Source organism: Plectropomus leopardus, chromosome 1, assembly GCF_026936395.1.
Source record: "Plectropomus leopardus strain MGB_pleo_1.0 chromosome 1, ASM2693639v1, whole genome shotgun sequence".
NCBI classification, from domain to species: Eukaryota; Metazoa; Chordata; class Actinopteri; order Perciformes; family Serranidae; genus Plectropomus; species Plectropomus leopardus.
The window spans coordinates 29,209,706-29,231,049 of NC_142176.1; the positions used below are offsets into that span (position 1 = coordinate 29,209,706).

The 21,344-nt window shown below is 41.5% G+C and overlaps 1 protein-coding gene across 2 annotated transcripts in view; it reads right to left on the bottom strand.

Annotated features, from left to right (window-relative positions):
- nfatc3a (nuclear factor of activated T cells 3a) overlaps positions 1-21,344 on the bottom strand; it is a 67,276-nt gene that overhangs the window by 30,274 nt on the left and 15,658 nt on the right. For both annotated transcript variants that reach the window (XM_042510103.2, XM_088079450.1), the window contains exons 2-3: positions 16,581-17,763; positions 11,818-11,980 (exon numbers count right to left, since the gene is read on the bottom strand). In XM_042510103.2, coding sequence (XP_042366037.1) covers positions 11,818-11,980; positions 16,581-17,763 — 1,346 coding nt within the window. The remainder of the gene's footprint in view (positions 1-11,817; positions 11,981-16,580; positions 17,764-21,344) is intronic.

Here is a 21,344-nt window from a genome sequence, read left to right on the forward strand (position 1 = left end):
TCCTCTTCCCCTGGTTATGCTATGCACTTCACTTGTCTACACTGAAGAGAAAAGTACATTTTAAAAGATGTGGCTGTCACAACCTTTACAGACGCATTACATTATATATAGTTGCATCATAAGTTAGCAAATGTTAGCAAAACGCTAGTTAACTAGCTAGCTATTCTATATCAAAGGGAGTTAGCCTAATGTCAAATCAACAATGCAAGCCAGGTTTACTTTCTGTGGTAATGTTAAATAGATTTGGAAAAGGACAGACAGGTTGGTTGTTGATATATTTTAAAGGTGGTATTAATTATTGTTAGCCAGAAAATAGGTTAGCATAACTTTAATACATGAATAGATGTAATATTGTCTCCGTGCAGCTACATGCTGCTCCAAAGTCATTTTTTACAGTAAAGAGACTGGATCAGCACCAAGCGGGCTGCAAAATGAGGACAGAAATGCCAAAAACTGCGGTTCCTTGAATGGCCACTTGAGGCTGGCTCCAGAAGGGAGTCAATTCCCTTAGATCCACATGGTAAAAACGCTCAACTTGGTCAGCAACATGGATTTATTAGTACTAATGCCCAGAAGGGAAAAAACGGGTCACATACCAGGAAGTACAAGAGCAATGCTGACTGACTTTTGTCATCCTTGGTCTCTACTTCTCCCTTTTCATTGAGAACCGAAACCTCAGTTTGCTTTTCCCTTGATTATGACGTTAACAATGTGAATATATTCTTCCATCACATACTGTGGTCCTTTAATGTCTGCTTCTTGAAGCTATATTTCCTAACAGCAAGAAACTATCTAATAAACACTGCCACACTTTGCTAAATGGAACCAGCGTTGACATGCTTCTTTTTGTCAAGCTTGTCCCACCTAGCAACTGTAACTAATTGGGGACGGGACTTAGGAAGTGTCAATCATTTTCTGTTTGGTGTTTCTGCAATTCTGCTCAAATTGATTTATTTGACAATAGCAAAAAAATAGAGTAGCGTACAAACATAATGTCATGATTTGAGATTTTATAGTGTAAACTTTGTTTTGGGGGGTTTTCTGTTTGTGTCACTAGTTTCTTCTTTCTCATGTTCTGTTTCCTGTTTTATTTTGGAGTTTGAATCATCATGTGTCAAGTCTGGTTTTACCTCCTGTCTTTGTGTTTGCCTGATCAATCTCACCTGTCTTGAATCAGTCTTGTTTGTCCATCCTTGTTAGTCCTCCCTGCATCCCTGTCCTCTTTTAGTCTCGTTTACTCCACCCTTGTGTTCCCTGCCTCACCTTCATTTGATGGCCAATCTGTGTTTTGCTCCTGTTCCCTGTGTCCACCTACTCCAGCTGTGTGTCATTGTCTTAATTAGTGCCCTCTGTGTATATAAACCTGTGTTCCCATTTGTCAGTTTGTCTGTTAACCCTGCTGTTACCCTTGCTGTGCTTCTATCCTTTGGTTTTCCTGTGTGTTTGCTGCTGCCTTCACCTGAGTTCCTCCTTGTTATCCTGGTTTGTTTTCTGTTTATTTTTTTCACTCATGTTGTATTTGTGCTTTGTGTTTTGGTTTCTTGCTTTTGACCTTTGGGATTTTCATCAGCACTAAAAGATCTCTTTCCGTTTGCACACCTGTCTGCTTATTTTCTGTTCTGCATTTGGGTCTTCATCCTGCCTAACCCCTGACACATAAACTGTAAAAAGTGACAAAATGGATTCAGTCAACAAAAACTAAGCACATGTAAGCCTTACAACGCGGGGCTGGTTCAAAGAATAACATTTACTTTAGCAACAGTGGCTCAGCACATGGCACTGGTACATTAGGAGTACAAGCAGAGCAGCAGGTGGGAAGCTGTTATAGTATGTTTTTCAACGCCGTAGTACAATATTCACTGATTTTAACTGCTGCCAAATTTTCAAAACAGTTTAAATAGCTTTCTAGCCTGAACAATATGTTTTACAATCCTTACACTGCATTAAAACTGTGTAACAAATGTCAAGTACAATGATACCATGAGCTCCTCAAATAGCAGTCCAAGCACACTTCAGGGGCCTATTTGCACCTTCAGTTCAGAAATTGGGTAAAGTGCCACCTGCAAACAGCGGGACATGTAAACAAGCACACATGGATAGTACCATGGTCCTGGCGGAGGAGGTTTCTCGACAGTAAAGCACACACGACACACACCCTTGACTTGCTTCACATTCCTGAGTCACCCCCTCCGCCACCCTCTAAGTCTATGCTTGAGTGTGAAATACCACAGGAGGGTGGTCTCTGCACTTTTAACTCCTCACCTTTCTGTCCATCCAGAGTGCGGCCCAGCTGGTCAGTCAGCAAGTAAATGAGCCCTGATAGAGATCAGTTCTTATATTAAACCACACTGATATTAAAACCCGTCACATGTCCTAGTGCTCGTTGAGGCCTGTTACTAACTTACGGCTGCCGCTTCGAACTGTGGATCAAATTTAGGATGAACTCCCTCCCCTAAAATAAAACCACTGGATACAGTTACATACTCAGCTCCCACTAAATAAAGTCCCCACTTATTTTTGGCCTTCATCTGTTCCACTGATCCAGTAATAAGGCTAGCAAGCTGAGGGGAAAAACATCTCACATCTTACACACATAAACAGGCATACAAACACCACAGTTTTAACTTCATTTTTGTTTAAAATACAAAAATGACAGTGATACTGAGAGCTGATCTGGGGTTTAAGACAAATACATGGGCAAAGATGATAGGGGGCGCATCACCTGCTCCCTGCTGCACAACACTGCCTCTCTGGGTTTCAGCAACCTGCAAAGCATCGCTCCTCCTGTTCATTTTCTGCTTTCTCAATTTATCCTCTCCTCTACTTTTTATTTTCCTCTTTTCCTCATCTTACCTCTTCACTCCTCCTCCTACCCTCTCCCTCCCGACTTCCCTTCCTGCTTATGTACATCTCTTCCCACATCTTTTCCCTTTGTCACTCTCTCCTCTCCGTCCCTGTCCTCGCCTCTCACCTACCTCAGCTCCAGCCCTCTGCTGTAACTCGACACTTTCTCACAGCGAGCGCCTGACTCTGCCAAGTTGTTTCCCTGTGTTGCTCCACTGTTGCCATAGCGAGACTCGCTGTGTGTATGCCGGAGTGTATGTGTGTGTGTGTGTGTGTGTGTACTAGCAAGCAGCTACGTACACTCACATTGGTGTAAACTACAGCGCTGAAGTTTGTGTTGAAGTTAGTGTCTGTTAGAATGTGTGGATTTAAGCATACTAACTTTAGTATAAACTGTAGTCCTTTGAAAGGTTTGTGATATGTGTGTGTGTAAGAGAGAGAGAGCGAGAGAGAGAGAGAGAAACAGAGTGAGTGTGTGTGTGTGTGTGTGTGTGTGTGTGTGTGTGTGTGTGTGTGTGTGTGTGGCTAGCATGTGTGTGCAACAGATGTAAAAACAGGAGCAATGGTGTTCAAGGTCACGAGTGGGCCCAATTTATCTGGCAGTGGTTTCCCTACTGTGGCACCACAACCTGGGATCTATGGACACACACACACACACACACACACACACACACAGCACAGCTCACACAGGCTTGCTGTTTGCCCAGCACACTGGGGAGGGCAGAGAGAGCCAGGGGGCCGGTTGTCTGTTTGTTTAAACAAGGTCAATACATGCGCATGCACATGCGCACACACAGACACACACACACAGGAGCGTTTACTGTATACTGCGTGAGGGCTGTATATGGCCTTGCTAGACTGGTCCAAGCTCAATTCCTCTTATTCCCCTTTCTATCCTCCCCCACTCTCCCTCACTCACTCCCTCTCTCTCTCTCTCTCATACACACACACACACCTCTGTCTCCCTCTCTCCCCCTCTCAGTAACTGTTTTCTCACTGTGCGCTAAGCCTGATTACAACAAATGAGAGCCAAGCTTCCAACATGTTTACATCAAATACAGCCCTGGGGCAAAGCAGCACTAGCCCCAGCCAGTTCACACAGTGCAAACCGCATGGCTCTGCATTGTTGTCTGTGTGTCTCCCCATTATGGCAGCCAGTCTGAGAAACCTGGCGAGGCCAAAAGTTTCCTTGAGGCACAACGCAAGAGGGCACGTAAGAAAATATACAGCAGATAAAATGAAGGTAAAAAGAGATGGACCGAATAAAGGAAGGGGTCAAAGATGCATGAGTGAATGACAGAGACAGAGATAGACAGCAATGGGGTCACGGCCATGCATTCACGCACTGGGATCAGAATCATTTAATGCATCCAAGCCAGTGGAAATATAAGGCTGACTTGGACAGCTTCTGTCATATTCTCTTTCAAATCCTTGTCACCAGACACCACAGCTTCAATTAGATTTATTGACTGTCACATCAGGTTTAAAGATGGACATAATATTTTTTCCAACTGTCAGTTTTTTTGTGACTTGTGTTTTTAATAAAGCACAGTCCTATGCATTGTGGATGTGCTGTGCCACAGCATGTGGCTATTTCTTCAGTATATCTGACAGCTTCTCTCTGATGTGACTGCCTGCCTCAGTGCGTAGCAGCAGGTAATACCAGAGGGGCTCCTTATATTTATGTGGGTGCAGCAGCGCTCAATTGCTGTTTAAATACGCACAAGGATACCTCAGCAAGCCGGAGAGGCTTTGGACTTATGTCTCCTAGCAACAGGTATACCGATTATGGTCTGCAGCTAGCCCCAGAGGAATGGCTAAAACAGCCAGTCAGCCAGGCATAGATGTAGCCAGCCAGCTATGTACAATCATTTCAAAAAGGTCAGGTGGTCAATCACTTTGCGACAAAAGTGGAAACCTAAAATTGATCACTGTAATTGGATGGTTACTATAACTGTATTTTTTTCTCCTTATTTCTCATGGAAATTACTATCGAACTGACATTTGTTTTAGTTTTTTTTTTTACATGAAGATAGAGTAATGAATTTATTTTACTATTTACTGAATTTTATTGACTGTTACAAAATATATCATCTACAGTACAGTTGCACTGTAGATAACTCAAATACACGATAATACATTTCAGTTCTGTATATAAAATACAGCGTACTGTAGTTCAAATTTCCCTCACCAAGGGCTCACTCAAGAGGGGCACTGCAGGATCAGGTGTTAATCAAAACACTTGAGGAGGGCAGCTTCGACCTCAGGTGCTTTCCTCGTGCGCATTATTTCTTAGTCTCCATCACCAGCAGACATTATTGTTCCTGTTGTTTGAGTAGGTTACTCGAGGTAACACCACGTTTGACTGCTGTATCTTAGTGGCTTGTTTTTTGCAGTTTATCATGAGCGTCAAGACTACATTTTTCACTGAGAGAAAATGACTTTGTTTTTCCGGTTTTAATTTCGACGCAGCACGAGCCTCAAAAGGCCAGCTGGAAGCAGATGGGTTACCAGGAGGCAAAGTATCATGCAAGTGAAATGTACTATATGATTACTATAATCAAATTATTTAAACAGCAATTGCATAGGGATGATTCTGTCCCAAGCTTTCTGATCCATACAAGTAGCTGACCACTGTAACCTGAATCACTATGAGAGGGTTCCACTGTAATCTCAAAAAATATTCTTAACATTTGCACATTATTAGCAATATTCAGTATTCACATTCAGAAGGGTAAGACTGCTGCCAGTACAGCTAAGAGTAGAACAACAGAAGCTAAGTCAAATGTACCATTTTATCAATGGGTATGCTCCTCAAAATGTGTGTTCTCACACAAAGGCCCATACTCATCATATCTATAATACATTAATAGGTGTGTGTTTATGTAAAGTGCTTCAAGTTGAGTACTGTAGCTTGAAGTGCCTTTCTGCCTCAGTATGACAATCCATAAATAAAATCAATCAACCAATGATATGCTTGTCGCTATATTATATAGTGGAACATTATTTTTTCAAATGTATCTTTATTTTGTAAATAATGTCTATCGACCATCAGTTCAAAGATTCCCCTCACAACCACTGGAATACAAGGGGGAGAATTTCTTTTCAGGTTCCTCATTTTATCCTAGCTTTACACTTGAAGAAGCGGTAATTGTTGTCATGGATAAAAGCTCCAAAAACATCTTTGACTGATGGGCTTCAACAATGCTACACTGTGGCTAGTAACAATATCATTAGCCCTTAGTGTCAGTCTTTGCATAGAAATACACAGCATTCCTCACAGAACCCTGAGCTATGAATCACGTCTGTCAAAACAATTCAGTGTAAACACTGTCACGCTTTATGGCCTTTGTCTGGCTACCGTACATACAGACAGAAAAGGAGCTAACTGCTATGACCATTGCTGGCCAAGTCTCTCTGTAGATGACTGATCAACAGCTGGTCAGCACCCCTATGTCTTTCTAATAGCTTAATATAATGCACAACACACAAAACTCAAATTCTTTATAGTCATAAATGATACAATTGGCTGAGCGCACACACAGAGACACACAAATTGCCAGTTCACAACTTCAGCTTATTGAATTATAATAATAAACGGATCATTAAACTAAATCTTTATATTTCTGAGTTGAGCTCTACAATGGGATCTCTACAGTGGCTTATTTGCCACTTATTTTCTGTGGCTACACTTCTTAACAGCTCCTACATCCTGTGTCTGGGGCCCAAAACCGCAGGTTAGAAATCACTGACCTAAAACTGCGTCTCAACTGAGCCATTAAATTCTACACAGACACACTGAAAAATTCACACACCCATTCTCCCTGGGAAATCTGGATGAGAGCCACTGGGTGAGACGTCTGAGTAACTAACTGCCTTGATACTCAACCTAGTAGAAACCAAAACAGAAACTAAATAAAACTGGGAGACTGAACCCAGTCTCTGTATACCAAATCTATAATCCTGTCAAAACTCTAGGGTGAATCCTTTGTAACTTCAAAACAATTTTATAATGGTGCACTGCATGTGTAAAAGGCCTTTGATGTCATCTAGGGAAACTTTTTATTGTGCGTATGTACGTCTGTGTGTGTGTGTGTGTGTGTGTGTGTGTGTGTGTGTGTGTGTGTGTGTGTATAAAAGCTAAAAAATGGCAAGTAAGAAAACTGTGTCCACCTGTCCCTGTTAAAGACTTAAACGAGGTTTACTAAATCCTTTTGTTACTAACAATCCAGCCATTTTTATTTCTCTTCTTAACAATAAAATATATTTTTTTTAAAAATGTGTACAGAATTTTTCAGAAATCAGATTTCAAAACTCACCTACAAACAGAGCATGAAGAAAAAAAAGCTTCAAAGTTTGCTTCACCAAGATCTGATCAGTGAAACACCTGTTGGGACTCCCACCTAAAGGTGATTGAGCGATAAAAGCCAATAGTTGTCCAAGCATAGGAAAACTAGGCAGTGGTGCCTACATAGCAGGATAGAGACATGAGGGTTTGTAAACAAAGCCTGGGCTCATCTTCAAGAGTTTGCCAATGTTTGTCGGGTACAGATTATGTTCCTGTGAGACAGTGCTTGAAACCAGTATGACACCAGCTAAAGGAGAGTGCTTTGAGCTTCAAAGTAGACAGACTCTACAGAGAAAAGAGACCCAAATGAGAAAACTATTCAGATCCAAGCATTTTTCAGAAAGGGCATCCACTATAGGACAAAACTGTACTATACAGAACTGCCCTCAAGCTTTCTAACAACTTGCAACTTTTTCTATTGGCTACCATCACATGCACTCCTCCCTCCATTTCTTCAGGAAGTTACAACCAAATACAAACTGCTACTGAGGGCTCCACCTGCACTAGTTTTTATTGTGCAGTCCCAAAGCAAGGACATGAAATCTTAGTTTGCAGACTTTGAACAAACCAGAATGAGAAATCCAATGTAACCAGATCCAGATCTGATTCTGTCTGATACAGCTGATGTAAAGTGGGTCTGATGTAAAACACGAGGCCAGAATATTAAGATTATCACACTGCGGAGAGGACATTATAATAACTGACTCCTCTTTACACATTAACAGAGCAACATGTTTAGATTGTTAACATATTTAAAGTAGACCAGCCCCACAGCTCCTTCCCCAGACATTGTCTTGTTTTTCTGTTGACACAGCAGCGCAGCAGTGCCATGATCTGGGCAACAGCGTGGCCACAAAAGGAAGTCATCACCCTGTCCAGATGGCAGCTATGCCGTCATATGGTGACATCACACCACCAGAGTCAAGACCCGAGGAGAATGAAAGGTCCCACAGAGCGCAGAGGACATAGAAGCACAATCTGTAGAAAAGGCAGTCACAGAAGTATCAGCAACTAATATGTTTTTTAGACTTTAATTATAGACCAATGTTTGCCCTCATGCCAATTAAAACATGCCTCTTACCATTGCCCCCCCAAAGGTTTTAATCTTTATCGTATCTGAAATATAGGCAGACATGTTCAATCTGTGTGTTCTAATTCTGCAGCAGTGAAGCTGCAATCACACATGTTGGCACCTGTGTCATTTGGCCTCCAGGGAATAGCTTGCTTCACACCTTCAGTGCACCTAGGAAACATGATATGTGCAAGCTTGTTAACGGTTTCAATTGGTCTGACCCCCTTCTGTCCAACATATACTGGGTCAAAACAGAGGCCGACTTACTTTGAGATCTCTTCCAATAATGCCCCATGGTTCTGCTCTGTGTGTTGTGTTTTTAATTTTATTTTAGCATAGATATGACCTTATAACCAGCATTTCAAGTTGTGTTTTTCTGATAACCTCAAACAATAGAAAAGCCCATTGTGTTTGTGTGTGTGTATGTTTGTGTGTGTGTGTGTGTGTGTGTGTGTGTGTGTGTGTGTGTGTGTGTGTGTGTGTGTGTGTGTGTGTGTGTGTGTGTGTGTGTGTGTGTGGTGTGTGTGTGTGTGTGTGTGCTGGTTTACATGTTTCTGTAGAAACAACAATGACATCACAGGGTGAAGAAACGACCTTTCAATACTACTTTTTTTGCACAGTGCATCAAAAAGAGGCCAAGAGGACCAACAATAGAGGACTGAGTGTTTAGTAAACAAAGAGTGACTGTTAGACCTGCTGGACAAGTGCTGATACTATCACATAGCACAAACCAGCTGTTCGTTTTATGTTGATTGGCATTGTTTTTTAGCATGTGCGCTATAAAAGAACACCATAGGTGGGTTGGGTAAGACTCTAAAAACATCCTAAAATTATTCTGGAGCTGAAAGTTTTCTGTATAAGATAATAGAGGTGAGTGAGTTCAATACAGAGGAAACCTGTGGTAATTTCTGGATTAGCAGTTTACAACATTATTATATCTATGTTAAGATATTAAAATTATTAACTTTGAAAACTGAAACTACACTGACCAGGCTGGTGTGGTATGTAGAATGATGAAGATTTTTTTAGTTTATATGCTCTATAAACAAACACATAATTTAAAAACAGACTTTCTAATCACACTCACTCGCTCACTTCTCCCTCCTTCATAAAACATATTTCCTTAGCCGATGTGAGGGTCTAAGCTTAGAGGGATGTCGTATGCTGTAAAGCCCTCTCAGGCAAACCGTGTTTTGTGATAATGGGCTTTACAAATAAAATTGACTTAAATTGACTTGACTTGACCCACACATTCTCTCTCACAGGGCTCTGCAAACCGCTGCTCATGACAAGCAAACGTTGTTTGTGTGCTTTCCCGCTCTGTCTGCTCCCTCTGTCCATGACAACACAATGCTGTTTGTCCATGTGATCATGGAAGTGCATTCCAACAGAAATATATTTGATTTTTCTTATCAGCACTGGTAGTGGCAGCTACAGAACGTCTACAGAAGAAACACTGACTTCTTTCACTATTCGTAACTACCTGTACAGGTCCAGGCACCTGGCCAAATCCCTTCATAAGAGATTTATTGTGCGGCAATTTATTCCGAAAGTGATTTGTAAACCTTGTTCATCTACAACAAGTACTATGAGTGGTAGTAAACTTAACTTCTCTTGTGGCTCATCATCTGTTCTTGCCCCCCCGACCTAAACTGTGATTGGCTTTTATTGGGGCTGTTTCAGATTCTAATCTTTATTTAGCCCAACAAAAACTAATAACCATAATAAGATAAAACAAATAACATTAAAAAATTAAATGTTTGGAGCAAACAAAACAGAGTGTGCCTCCTTCATGCTGCAGTATAACCGACCGCACTGTTATAACCAAACTCCTCTGGGGATGAGGAATGAGGGCAAGCGTGGCAAACGCTTGGTTGAAAACATTTGACGGCTAAATTATGCATCGTCACATATGGCAGGATAGAATCTTGGTCTAACTGAGGTTGAAATGGTTAATGATTGGCCTGGAGGGAGCCTGCATGACTGCATGCATGAGGACATAGGCTGTTTCTAAAGCAACAAATGGCAGTAATTTGGGCTTCCTTGTTGTTTCAGGAAATTTTGTGTCCACAGCTGTTCGATTATCATGTTTTTTTTAATTGTTAGATCTTTTGTATATTGTGTATAATGAATGAATGGCCAGGGAGTTAGCCTAAGGACAAACCTTCTTCCCATCTGTAGTCCTAAGCAATGAAAATACATGTTTCCTACAACCAACAATAATAAAACAATAATTAATAATAAAAAAGTATGCACAGTGTGGTTGTGTTTCTACTGCATCTGTACGTGTCTTAACATAGATTAAAACAAAAAATTGCATTATATTTTCAAGAACTGATCTGCAATGCTAGTAAAGTAGATGCAAGTGTATAAGATATGCAGAGGATATTGGTCTGAATGTGTCGATCCTGTTGGGCTGGTTGTACAGCCATTGTTGGGTTCTGCAACTGTGGTCACGGTCCAGCCCTGAGGCTCAATCCTAATCATATACACAAAGGAAACTTGTCAACGTGTTCTTGAAATATTAATGAGACAGAAATCTTCCGCTATTGCTCTCTCTCTATCTTTCTCTCGCTCTCATTCCCTCTGAGAGAAAAGCAGCCATAGCTCTATGTAGACTCACCTAGTCTCTTGCAGGTGCTATCAAATGACAGACCAGACTGGGCTATAGTGGCAGCTCTCTTGGCTGCCTGCTTGTCTTCCTGCCTCAACAGGTTGACTGACAGTCTAGCTGTTGGAGAGGATCCATGTGACAATCCACACATGCAAATACGTCAAATGAAACCTTAGATGTAAGGCTTGTTCACAACAGCCTGCTGATGTTGGAGTGAAATGGCTGAACAGTTGCTTTTTTTATAGTCCAACAATGTAGCATTTGTCTTAGCAACAGGTATTGGTATACTGCAGGTAGGTGCTGAAGTCCTGCAACTTCTGTGTTAGGCAGAAGATTTTTGTGTTTAAAACATTGCTATCTTTATCTTAAGTATAGAGGATGTCTCTGTGAACTGTGAGAATAGAATATATTTCACTCACATGTAGAGGGCAATTCTTGCAATCTGGAAAACAGTCTCAATCTCTCAGGAAGCCGTTGCTAAATTCAGCTAGTCAGTTCAGTTCACCTACTTCTCTTCCTTTCATGTCTGATTTCATCACCGAAGGCTGCAAGAATTGACATCTCGGCTGTGTGGTTAAAGCAGTGGGAGTTGGATGATAAGTGCTCGGTGCAAAGGGTCTCACTTAGCTGATGCATGGCCAGCATCAAGTTAACACAGACAGTAAATCAGTCCTGACCTCAGAGGGAATTTTAATCCCGTATGGTAGAGACATCAGCATTCGTGTTTTGTTTAATAGAGCAGAAAAACCAAAGTTAATGTTCTGTAAAAGAGATTTAGGTCATTTTTATTCATAGGATGTCAGAACAGATGTTTTTCACCGCTAAGCTTGTTAGCAATTGGTCTTTGCAGTTTCAGGCTTGAACTACAAAATGGTGGATGTTTTTGGCTCATCAGCAGAAAGTGCCCCAAATGTGTGGGAACATGCCAAAATGTGTTACCTTGACAATCGGGTGGCCACCGGATGCTGCTTTAACGGCTCCTCGACTGCCCTCAGTCTCATAGTGCGCTCGGTGGTGGGCTTTGGGTTGCACCTCTATCTTCAGGTCATACTGGCCAAACTGGCTCGGCAGCGGCCAATCCAGAGGAGGCAGCGAGGAGGTCCTGAGGAGAAAATACCACAAGCATGCACACAAAGAGGAAGAGTAGATTAGAGGTTTGGTAGCAAACCATTGAGTGTTTGAAAAAGATTCATTCAAAGCACCGAGTGGAAAAGTTTGTGGTTGTAGTATTTGGTACAAACTGCCCTGAAGCTTAAGACTGAAAGCACAGGATCTTATCAATGATGGAGAAAGAATATCTAACAGTCCTAACATTAAGAATTTCCCTGTAGAAAAACGCTTAGGTGCACAACCACTCACATTTTCCATATTTCAAATTGTTCTGATTACATGTTAATCAATGTGACATCACAGAGTAGGTTCAAGCAAGACAACCTCTCTTTCTGATTTATGGCTGATGGCAATTTTAAAGCTGTCTAAAAACATCAAAATGCCAAAAAGCTGGTATTCCCCTTTTATGGTTTGAGACAGCATAATAGATGTAAAATAGGGTATAGCATGCAATGTACTTAGCCCCACCAGACAGTGAATCACTGGAATGCCCACATGCATTAATCCTGTTCTTAAACTTAACACTTGTCATAGGTCAGGTTAGGACTTTAAGGTTGAATCATTGTCTAAGGGGGGTTTTCTTCATGAGTCTGCTGTGTGGGTCAGTGGTAAGATGAGTGTGTGTGTCAGAGTGAGGAAATTGTGTGTGTAGCTGTTTGTGTGTGTATACTGTACTAGTGTATATTTTATGTGTAAAGCACCACAGGGGCTGGCATTGTGTGTTTTTCCTCCCTGCCTTTTTTTTTTTTTATCTGTGTAGGCCACAATCATATTTGAACAGCTGCACTCAAAAATAAAGCACTCCATGGCCTTCTCCACTGAGAAACTAGGTCTCTCCATCTGAGTGCATTAGATCAGTTTATCCCCAAAACATTTTGTAAACACTGGCACCAACCATTAGCATCAACCAAGCCCTAACCTTTTCCAAATGTTGCTGTGTCTATTGTTGTTGATTGTAGTTATTTTTTAAAAATATTCAAGTAAATTTCCACAAAAAATAAGCCACTAAAAATATTGATTTTGACACTTTTGCAGTTAAGTGTCACATCTCCAAATGTCCAAAATGAGAAGCACTCTAGTCCAAATGTATATCTTCAAATCTTACAATGTTACCAAAAAACATTACGAGAAGATGGTCTAACCAGTTTAAGTTTTCTTTAGATGAGTGGTTTACTAAGCTAATGTTATTGGTTTACTTATTTTTGCTATGCACATTTGCTTATATAGTTCTATCTTTTTATTCTACTCTGTAATATCTATACTGAACTGCTACAGTGCAAATGTTTTAACTTGATGAGGCTGACCTGCACTAAAAGCTGCATGTAAACCTTTATCACATCTTGACAGTATACACAGTTCATGATCCAAGAGGCCTGTAGGGCAGCACAAGCTGTACTGTATGTGATGTCATCCTGGTGTTTTGTCTGGCAGTAATTACAAAGTGACATTTTTTTAGCCCAGCATTATACAAAATCAAAAATTAAACAGTTTGTATATGTGTTTGTTTGCACACTGTTACTGTGTCCATGCACATGTATGGTTGTGTCTCTGTCGATAGGCTGTCAGGCCTGAGTCAGTGAATTGACTGCAGCTGTATATTCTGCCTCATAGGCCAAGAGGCAGACACCCTTTGCTACACACTGATCTCTACCACAGCTATGGCCACTGTAGGCTCTTTGTGCACACTGTCACACGGTGGCATGAGCTTCTATTTGGTTCAATCCAAGACAGTGCAGGCTCCTAGCATGCAAACGCACTGAGTCTAAACTGCATGATAGATCATTGACAGTACAAATAAATCTTAAAGGAAAGTTTGTAAAGTGTTAGCCAGCATGGCTGACTCCCTTAATTCTTCCCCTTCCAAACGCCTGTCAAATGCTGGCTACATGCAAACCAATCTGATCAGAGTGAATTAAAGACATGTGAGTCAAGCTTTCAGTGGAGCCATTTCACTGCATAAAATGCTTTACAGACTGGCACCAAACTCAAAGGAAAGACTGCATTTTGGAATTAAAAAAAGGCATGTGTCTAATATTTTGTAGAAGTTTGGAGCATCTAAATACAGCTTTGTGGTTACAAATATAAATTAGCTAAATTCTGCAGATTATCATACCGCATATGACACAAAATGTCATCTAAAACCATTTCAGGATATAACTTGTTACATAAAGACTAGCGAACCAGGTCGGGCATACCACATGAAAATATAAGCACATACAACACAAACAGTTGCTATCATAGTTGACATTACATCGTGCTTGAAAACAAAGTGTACGCTTATCTGTTCTGAGGAACTGTGATGATGAAAACAGTTCGCTGTAGTTTCTGAATAGTCAACAAACAGATGTGCTCAATCCTTTCAAGTCTGACTTGAAGATCTAACACACTGAATAGAGGCATCCTAACCCTTATGTTTTCCTCTCGACGGCCATGACATAACCACCCAGGAAGTGTGGGTTTGCATGGCTGCTACGGTAACAGGAGTAGAGGAGGACAGAGGAAATATGAGCTTTGTGACGGAGCAAAGCAGAAGCGGTGGCCTATGTCCTGCCGCAACATAACCTTTCTCAAATGTCTAAGCCATGGTGAAGGGGCTCCCAGTTTAATCAAAATCCCACAACCCACTTTGTCTTCTCTGTAGTCTCCATCATCACCCTAACATCCTTTTCATCCAGTGAATCAAATAACCTTGCATATGCACATTGTATGAATGTGAGGTCTAGTCACATTTAAAGTCATCAAATGACACTACTTGTAAACAGATTTTTCTTGCAGAAGAGACTTACCTAGATATATAGCCTACATATCAAACGATGCAAGTTTATTGCTCTCTTAGAGCTTTATATTAAAAAAAAGCATACTACAACTGTTTCCTGGGAACCAGTGCTTCTTTACTGGTTGCCTTTTGATATATCAGTCAGCATATAAACAACCAGCAGCCAATAATACAATCAGTACCTCTGCTCCTACCACCAAAGAAAAGCACATTTCTCATCTCAAAAGATATCTCATTCTATTACATGTTTTTCTTTTTGTCACTCCCACATTTAACATATGAGCCCAAAAATACTGCAAATTAGCAATAGATTAGTAGTTTTTTGCTAGATTTTTTTTTTTTGGCAACAAATTTTTGCCTATGCCTATGCTCTGCATGCACTGTATTTGCGACACGGTAATACCGACCTTTTTGTTTAAATAAAGCTTTTGGCAGTCAAGTCATAAGAGTGCCACTAATATTTTATTGTAGCCACCTGGGCCATCTGTTACAAACACAACTAACACACATATGCATGCGCACAGGCAACATAACAAGCCTCCATCTCATGGCAGACATGACCGTACACCACCTGCCTATGCTCATCTGAAAATTTCAATTTTGTTAAACCTTTATTTTATTCACAAAGGCAACAGTGCAATTATCAAAAGGTGACTCATCACAGAGCTGACCCCGTTACCCTGTTATTGTCTGGAGAGTGTTAGGTCTATGTGACGGAGCATTTGTGTTATGTCTATGTACGTGTTTGCAAATGTGTGCGTGTGTGTGTGTGTGTGTGTGTGTGTGTGTGTGTGTGTGTGTGTGTGTGTGTGTGTGTGTGTGTGTGTGTGTGCATGTGTGTGGTGGCCCCCTTGCCATATGTGCCCTGTGCTGATTTACAGTGCTAGGGGCCAGTGCACACAAACAAGGCCATGTCTTCATCTGCTGCACACATTGGAAAACAGACAGCAGTCTCCTCTCCCAAAAATCTCCATTATGAGTTTCTGATTGCACCCATCAGTCTTTCATGTGGAGATTGTGCGTGTTTGAAGGAGTTGGAGCTGTGTGTGTCCTTGTATTACCCTCCATACAAACTAATAAACTTGTATTATTCTATGACGTAACTGAGTGAGATTTATACTGCTGATACAAAGTTCAAAGTTCCCCCGTTACTGAACATTGATCAGCATTGTTCTATCAACGGGCCTATTATTCATCTAACCTGCTATTTGATACTAATTTACTGCCCTGCAATGTTTCTTTTCTCCTAGATCAAAAAGGGTTTCCAATCTTTATGACGCCTCACAACACTCCGCAAAAATATTCACCGCTGTGGTCTACTGTTTAACCTTGACCAACTTATTGCTGTTAAAATTGACGTGTGGTGTCTTGCCAAGCAGTGATTGCATTAATAATTCACAGAAATACTGACAAAGAAGCGGTTATCGCCACACCAACTTTAGTTTTTAACTTAAAGTTGAAACACTTTTAAATTTAAGGATGCAATCCATCAACAATCTATTTCACACTGACACTGCAGTCACAACTGTCGCCATGTCTTTCTCAAATACAAACAGGAAGTAAAACAGGACAACTGGATTGCAACAGAAAGTTCTTTCAACCAGTTGAGAAAGTCCTCTTTGACATTTAAAAGATAAAAACATTTGAATTTTCCAGTCACTTCCTCTCGCACTGAGTCATCTACATCTGCATGAATAATTTGCCTTAACTGGATTAGATGACTGCATCTGTGAAATGGAGCTGACTTAAGAAAAGATGGTTACTTGTAAAATGCCCCACTTTTTCTGCTTATTCTCCACAACATCAGCAGATTTACCTGAATATAGGCGTATGACCGGGCTTGGGTTTATTCCATGAGAAGTGAGAGGGCACTGAGAGAAACTGTTCCCCTGGCCCGTCCTTCTTTAGGCCGTGCAGGCCCTCGTCTGAAGGAGAGTCTAGATTAGGAGACATATTTCCTTGGTCATCTAGCCCCAGCTCCCCTTTCCCTGTCTGCATAGACGTTCTGTCTTGTGAGGTCTTCCTTGTCTTGGATGGGATGTCTGCCTCAGATGGGCAACACTGAAAGGGGGACATGCCTACAGAAGGACTGCCGACCCAGGTGTCCTCTGTCACGCTGCCCCTAGGTGAAGGTCCTGGCGTGGGTGTGGGTGAGTGATGAGGAGACAATGAGCCGGGGTAGCAGATGTCGGCGCTAGAGTGGCGCCTCTTTCCACAGGGTGAGGTGGGACGTGAGGAAGGCCTGGAGGGTGGCCGCGGGCTGAGCCAATTTTCATCTGTGACACTGGTACGTGGTGAGTGACAGGGCGACTGTCGGGGTGACAGGCTGACAGAGTGGGAGTGGTGCACGAAGGCGGGATGGTGGTGCTGCCAATGGGGCTGCTCCTCCAAAACCCCACCACTGGTTTGAGGGGAGGCACAGCCTGGGGAGGTAAGTGGGGAGCCCAGGGTGAACCGGGCAGCCGCTTCATTTAGCTCTGAGTCAACATCGTCATAGACATGTGAGAATGATTCACAGGAAGAGGCATCAGAGAACCAGCTCCTAGAGGAGAGGCTGCTGCATGGGCTGGGGCTGAGAGAAGAGTCCCGGTATGAGTGATCCAGAGGCAAATATAGGTGGTCTCTGGACAGAGGCCTTTCACCGTGATAGTCCCCATCAGGGCCGTTGGCCCTCAGATCCTCCTCATTGGCATCCATCTCCTGCTGGCAGCTGGGGGAGATGGAGGTGATCTGGATACTGGGGCACTCAAAGGCCTTTGGTGCCTCCACAGGAGCAGAGGGCAGCAAAGGGGAGGTGCCAAACTTTGAGTCTTGTACCTCATAGCTCGGAGGCTCAGATCCTGGTTTGTGTGAATGAAGGCGTGGGGAAGTGCTGATGATCTGGGAGTGGGACTGCATGCCATGACGAGGCAAGCCAATAGACTGGTGGTTGGTGATCATAGACTGGGGCTGGCCCACATTTAGGATGTAGAATGACGTGTTGTCGTCAGGCTCCAGATCTAGGAGAAGAGAAGAAAGTGAAGATTAGGATACAGCAATCTGTTCTCATCCTTAAATTTCTCCCTTGGATCAAAGGTTGGTTCTTGAGCCTGCTGACATGGGAGTGTTAGCATGATTACACTCACCTGGGCCTTCCCAGCTGTAAAAGCTGGCCCAGGTGTTGACTCATTCTCTCCAGCAGACATCCATCCTGCATTGTTTGTTTTGGTGTGGTTGATTTGGTTTGTTCATTTTTGTATGTCTTAGTTTAATACATTATAAATGTTTTTACTACATCTCTTGTGTGAACCCCCTCCTTGTCACATACAATGAGCCAGTTTGTTACACTTTAATTGAGCATAGCGTTAGTTCAGGCAGGCCATGGTGTCAAGCGCTGCTACTGTTGATATCAGCTGATATCATGCAAGCATCCTCAGCGGATGGCCAGCTGATTTGCCTCTTAGCATTTGATTCGCTTTACTCACTCGCACCGCCTTATTTAAGCTGCTCTAGCCCGCCTGCTCTTCCCTGTTCCCTCTGCATGCTGCTTTTGCGCCCTCCTACTCTCCACCTCCTCCTTTGTGCCGTTCTGACTTAATCTATGACGTTGTGTCATTGGTGCTCGCTCTCTGGGGGGTTTGTTCTTTTCTTTTTGCTGCTGCTGCTGCTCTACCTGTCTCAGGAACATGTGCTGTTCCCGTTTAATGCTTTCCACATAAGCACGTGGAAGGGCAGGGGGTCCTGACTGAACTGTGGAAATAAATAAATGATACAAATTACTCTTGGTAGGAATATCCAGAGCAACATTCATCAAGATATTTAAAAACTTATGTTGGTAGCACACAGAGTAGATTAGTGAGAGTTAAAAGATTACACTTGGATAACTTATGTTACCTAGGAGTCGCACAGCTGTTGATGTGTTCATGCAGATCAGATAAAAGCACTAGTAGGCTTATGGCTGATGCATCACATTTGCATCTGATCCACACTTTCATAGACATTTAAAACAAATATTGACATAATTTTCATCCAAGATTAGAGGTCCTGTTGACTGCTAAATAGAGCATGCCAGATCCAAAATGAAAAAAATGATTGTGAGGCAAAATGTAAAACTCAGAGGCAGCCAATATACTAAGAGCATTACTGTTTGGGTATATTTGTGCCTTGGGGCTCCAGAAGCAGAATAGAGAAGAGGTCTGGACTCTCCTCCAGGCCTGTTAAACTTGCTTTGAAAGGTATAAGTGAAAAAATATGTAATTATTATAAGTCAACCTGCTGATACTACATTCCTCCCATTAGTATTGTAGTCATCCTGACCAGGACTAGGCCTGAGTCTTTGGTAGCAAAAATTGTATAAAATAATTTGGTCATATACAGTTTGCGCTTGCAATTGAGCCCAGTTTCAGGAAATTAGAGGCCAGAGTGTTGCTGGGTAGCGGGCAGTCATACAGGCATTGTTCCAAGAGGGATAACCAATGAACAGCACTACTCAGGAAACAAATTCACACAACGGTGCGTGCTGTCGGCTGTCATCACAGCTAGCGCCGGCAGGCTATTTATACCAAAGGTCATCCGGCACAGGCAGTGAGTACACACACAAACACACACACCCTCACACAAACAAATAGACAAGAGCCCACTGTCCACATTGGCACTACTCTGTTAGAGGTTATTGATAAACTTCTACTGGATATGCTCTGCTGCTCCCATTGGGAGTGCCCCCACTCCTCTCCCCTCCCAGAGTTTCACATGTGAAAAGTTCATTTGGCATGCAGGGACATTTTCATGTGAAAAACACATTAGCAATTCAAACTGTTGTTCCCACATGAAAACTAAGATTGTTTTTCCCCTTGTGACAAAAATTGTATGTATCCTGCATTAAGCAGAACAGAAGCAGTAACTTTTAAAATCACTATTTACTTCTATACAGAACCTGGACTGATACTGTGAAGAGAATCTAAAATAAACTAGTAAAACAAAGCAAGCATCATGTAGCATCTGCATCCCTAAATTGTCCTTTATTTGGCCTTTTAAGCTATGACCAATACAAAAAGAAATGATTATTATCCTTCAGAAAATTGCTAAGTAACCATGGTAAAAACATAAGCCAATGAGCAACACAGTTTAGCCCGTGCAGGACAAGGTTGTGAAATTACACTTCCACATATTCCTTAAATGTGTCTGTCTGCCTAAAAAGAAAAGATATTTACATTCCAAAATTAATATTAGATAGGCTATAACTGGTTATAAGTTCATTTAAGTTCTCATATTTGTTTCCTTGACTTAAAATAATAACCACAAACCAGTAAAATGACAGCTTTGTCAAATCAGATTTTAAAGGTGGCTTTAAAGAAATTTGTAAAAAAAAAAAAAAAAAATGGTTTTTGGTTTCTACCCTCCTCTCCACTCTATTCAGCAGCAGCAACAGAGTCAGTAGCAGCAAGCCTTTTATTTATAGCTGCTCGGCTTCGCACTGGCCCTGCCTGCCTGTCACAAGACCCAGCAGTGGATCCTCTGACGACAGCATCTGACTGACTGACGGGGAGCAAGAGAAGGACAACAGAGTCGAGAGGAAGAGAAAGAGGCTGTGAGGAAAAGAAAGAAACCGTGATAGCCTGAATTGGGAAATAACATGAGGGGAGCAAAGCCAGAGAGAAGGAAAAAAGAAAGAAACAGAGGGCAAAGCAAGTGCCTTTTTTCTCATCGAATACACTGCATTTAACACCATACCGTGCTCACAGAAAACAGACAGGTCGCCTAGATTTTTATAGTGACATGGGTTCTTTCAATGGCGATTTTCTTATTTTTATATGGGTTACAATATGTTCTCCGTCTGCTGTAATGATGATACAGCAAATCCATCTCCTGAGTGTCCCTCCTTCCTCTATAAACTAATAAAAAAAGAAAGAACGAACTGCATTTGGAATTTAAAGAAATCAAGATTAAAAGCATTTTCAAACAATTTGCCAAAGGGTAACAATTTACACATAGTCATTAGTTTATCCTTCTAAAAGCCCTTATCCTAGAAACCAATTTAGAGAGACATTTAAAAAACATTTTGGACTAAAAAGACATAAATATTATAATACAGACCCTCTCTCTTAAAAGTCTATAAGTGATTGAAAACATGTGCTATAAAGTTTTTTTTTCCACTTACTACTATTACTGCATTGCTTCTTCTCTATTTTCACTTACAGGAATGCACATTAAATGCAAAAGCCACGTTCTATTCTGTATGTTTATTATGCTGCTGGTTACTTAAATTTCCCTCGGGATCAAGAAAGTACCTATCTATCTATCTATCTAATACATTAATAGTCATTTGCAAAAATAACTGTAATAAAATAAAATACATTTTAAAAGTTGTTTTTTGTTGTTGTTTTTTTTTAAATGTGACACCTTCTTTCTTTGGGTTGCTGCCAGCTAAAAGAACAACTTGACAAGATTGTTTCAGCTATGCTGAATCACATGAAATAAACATTCAATACATATATATCAGGGCCAAGCAGGGCATTCCCAAGTGTAGCAGTGGCAATCATGAGCTGCTGCCTTAGTAAAAACTTCACACAGAGCGTCAAGTTGAACAAAGCACCTGATGCCA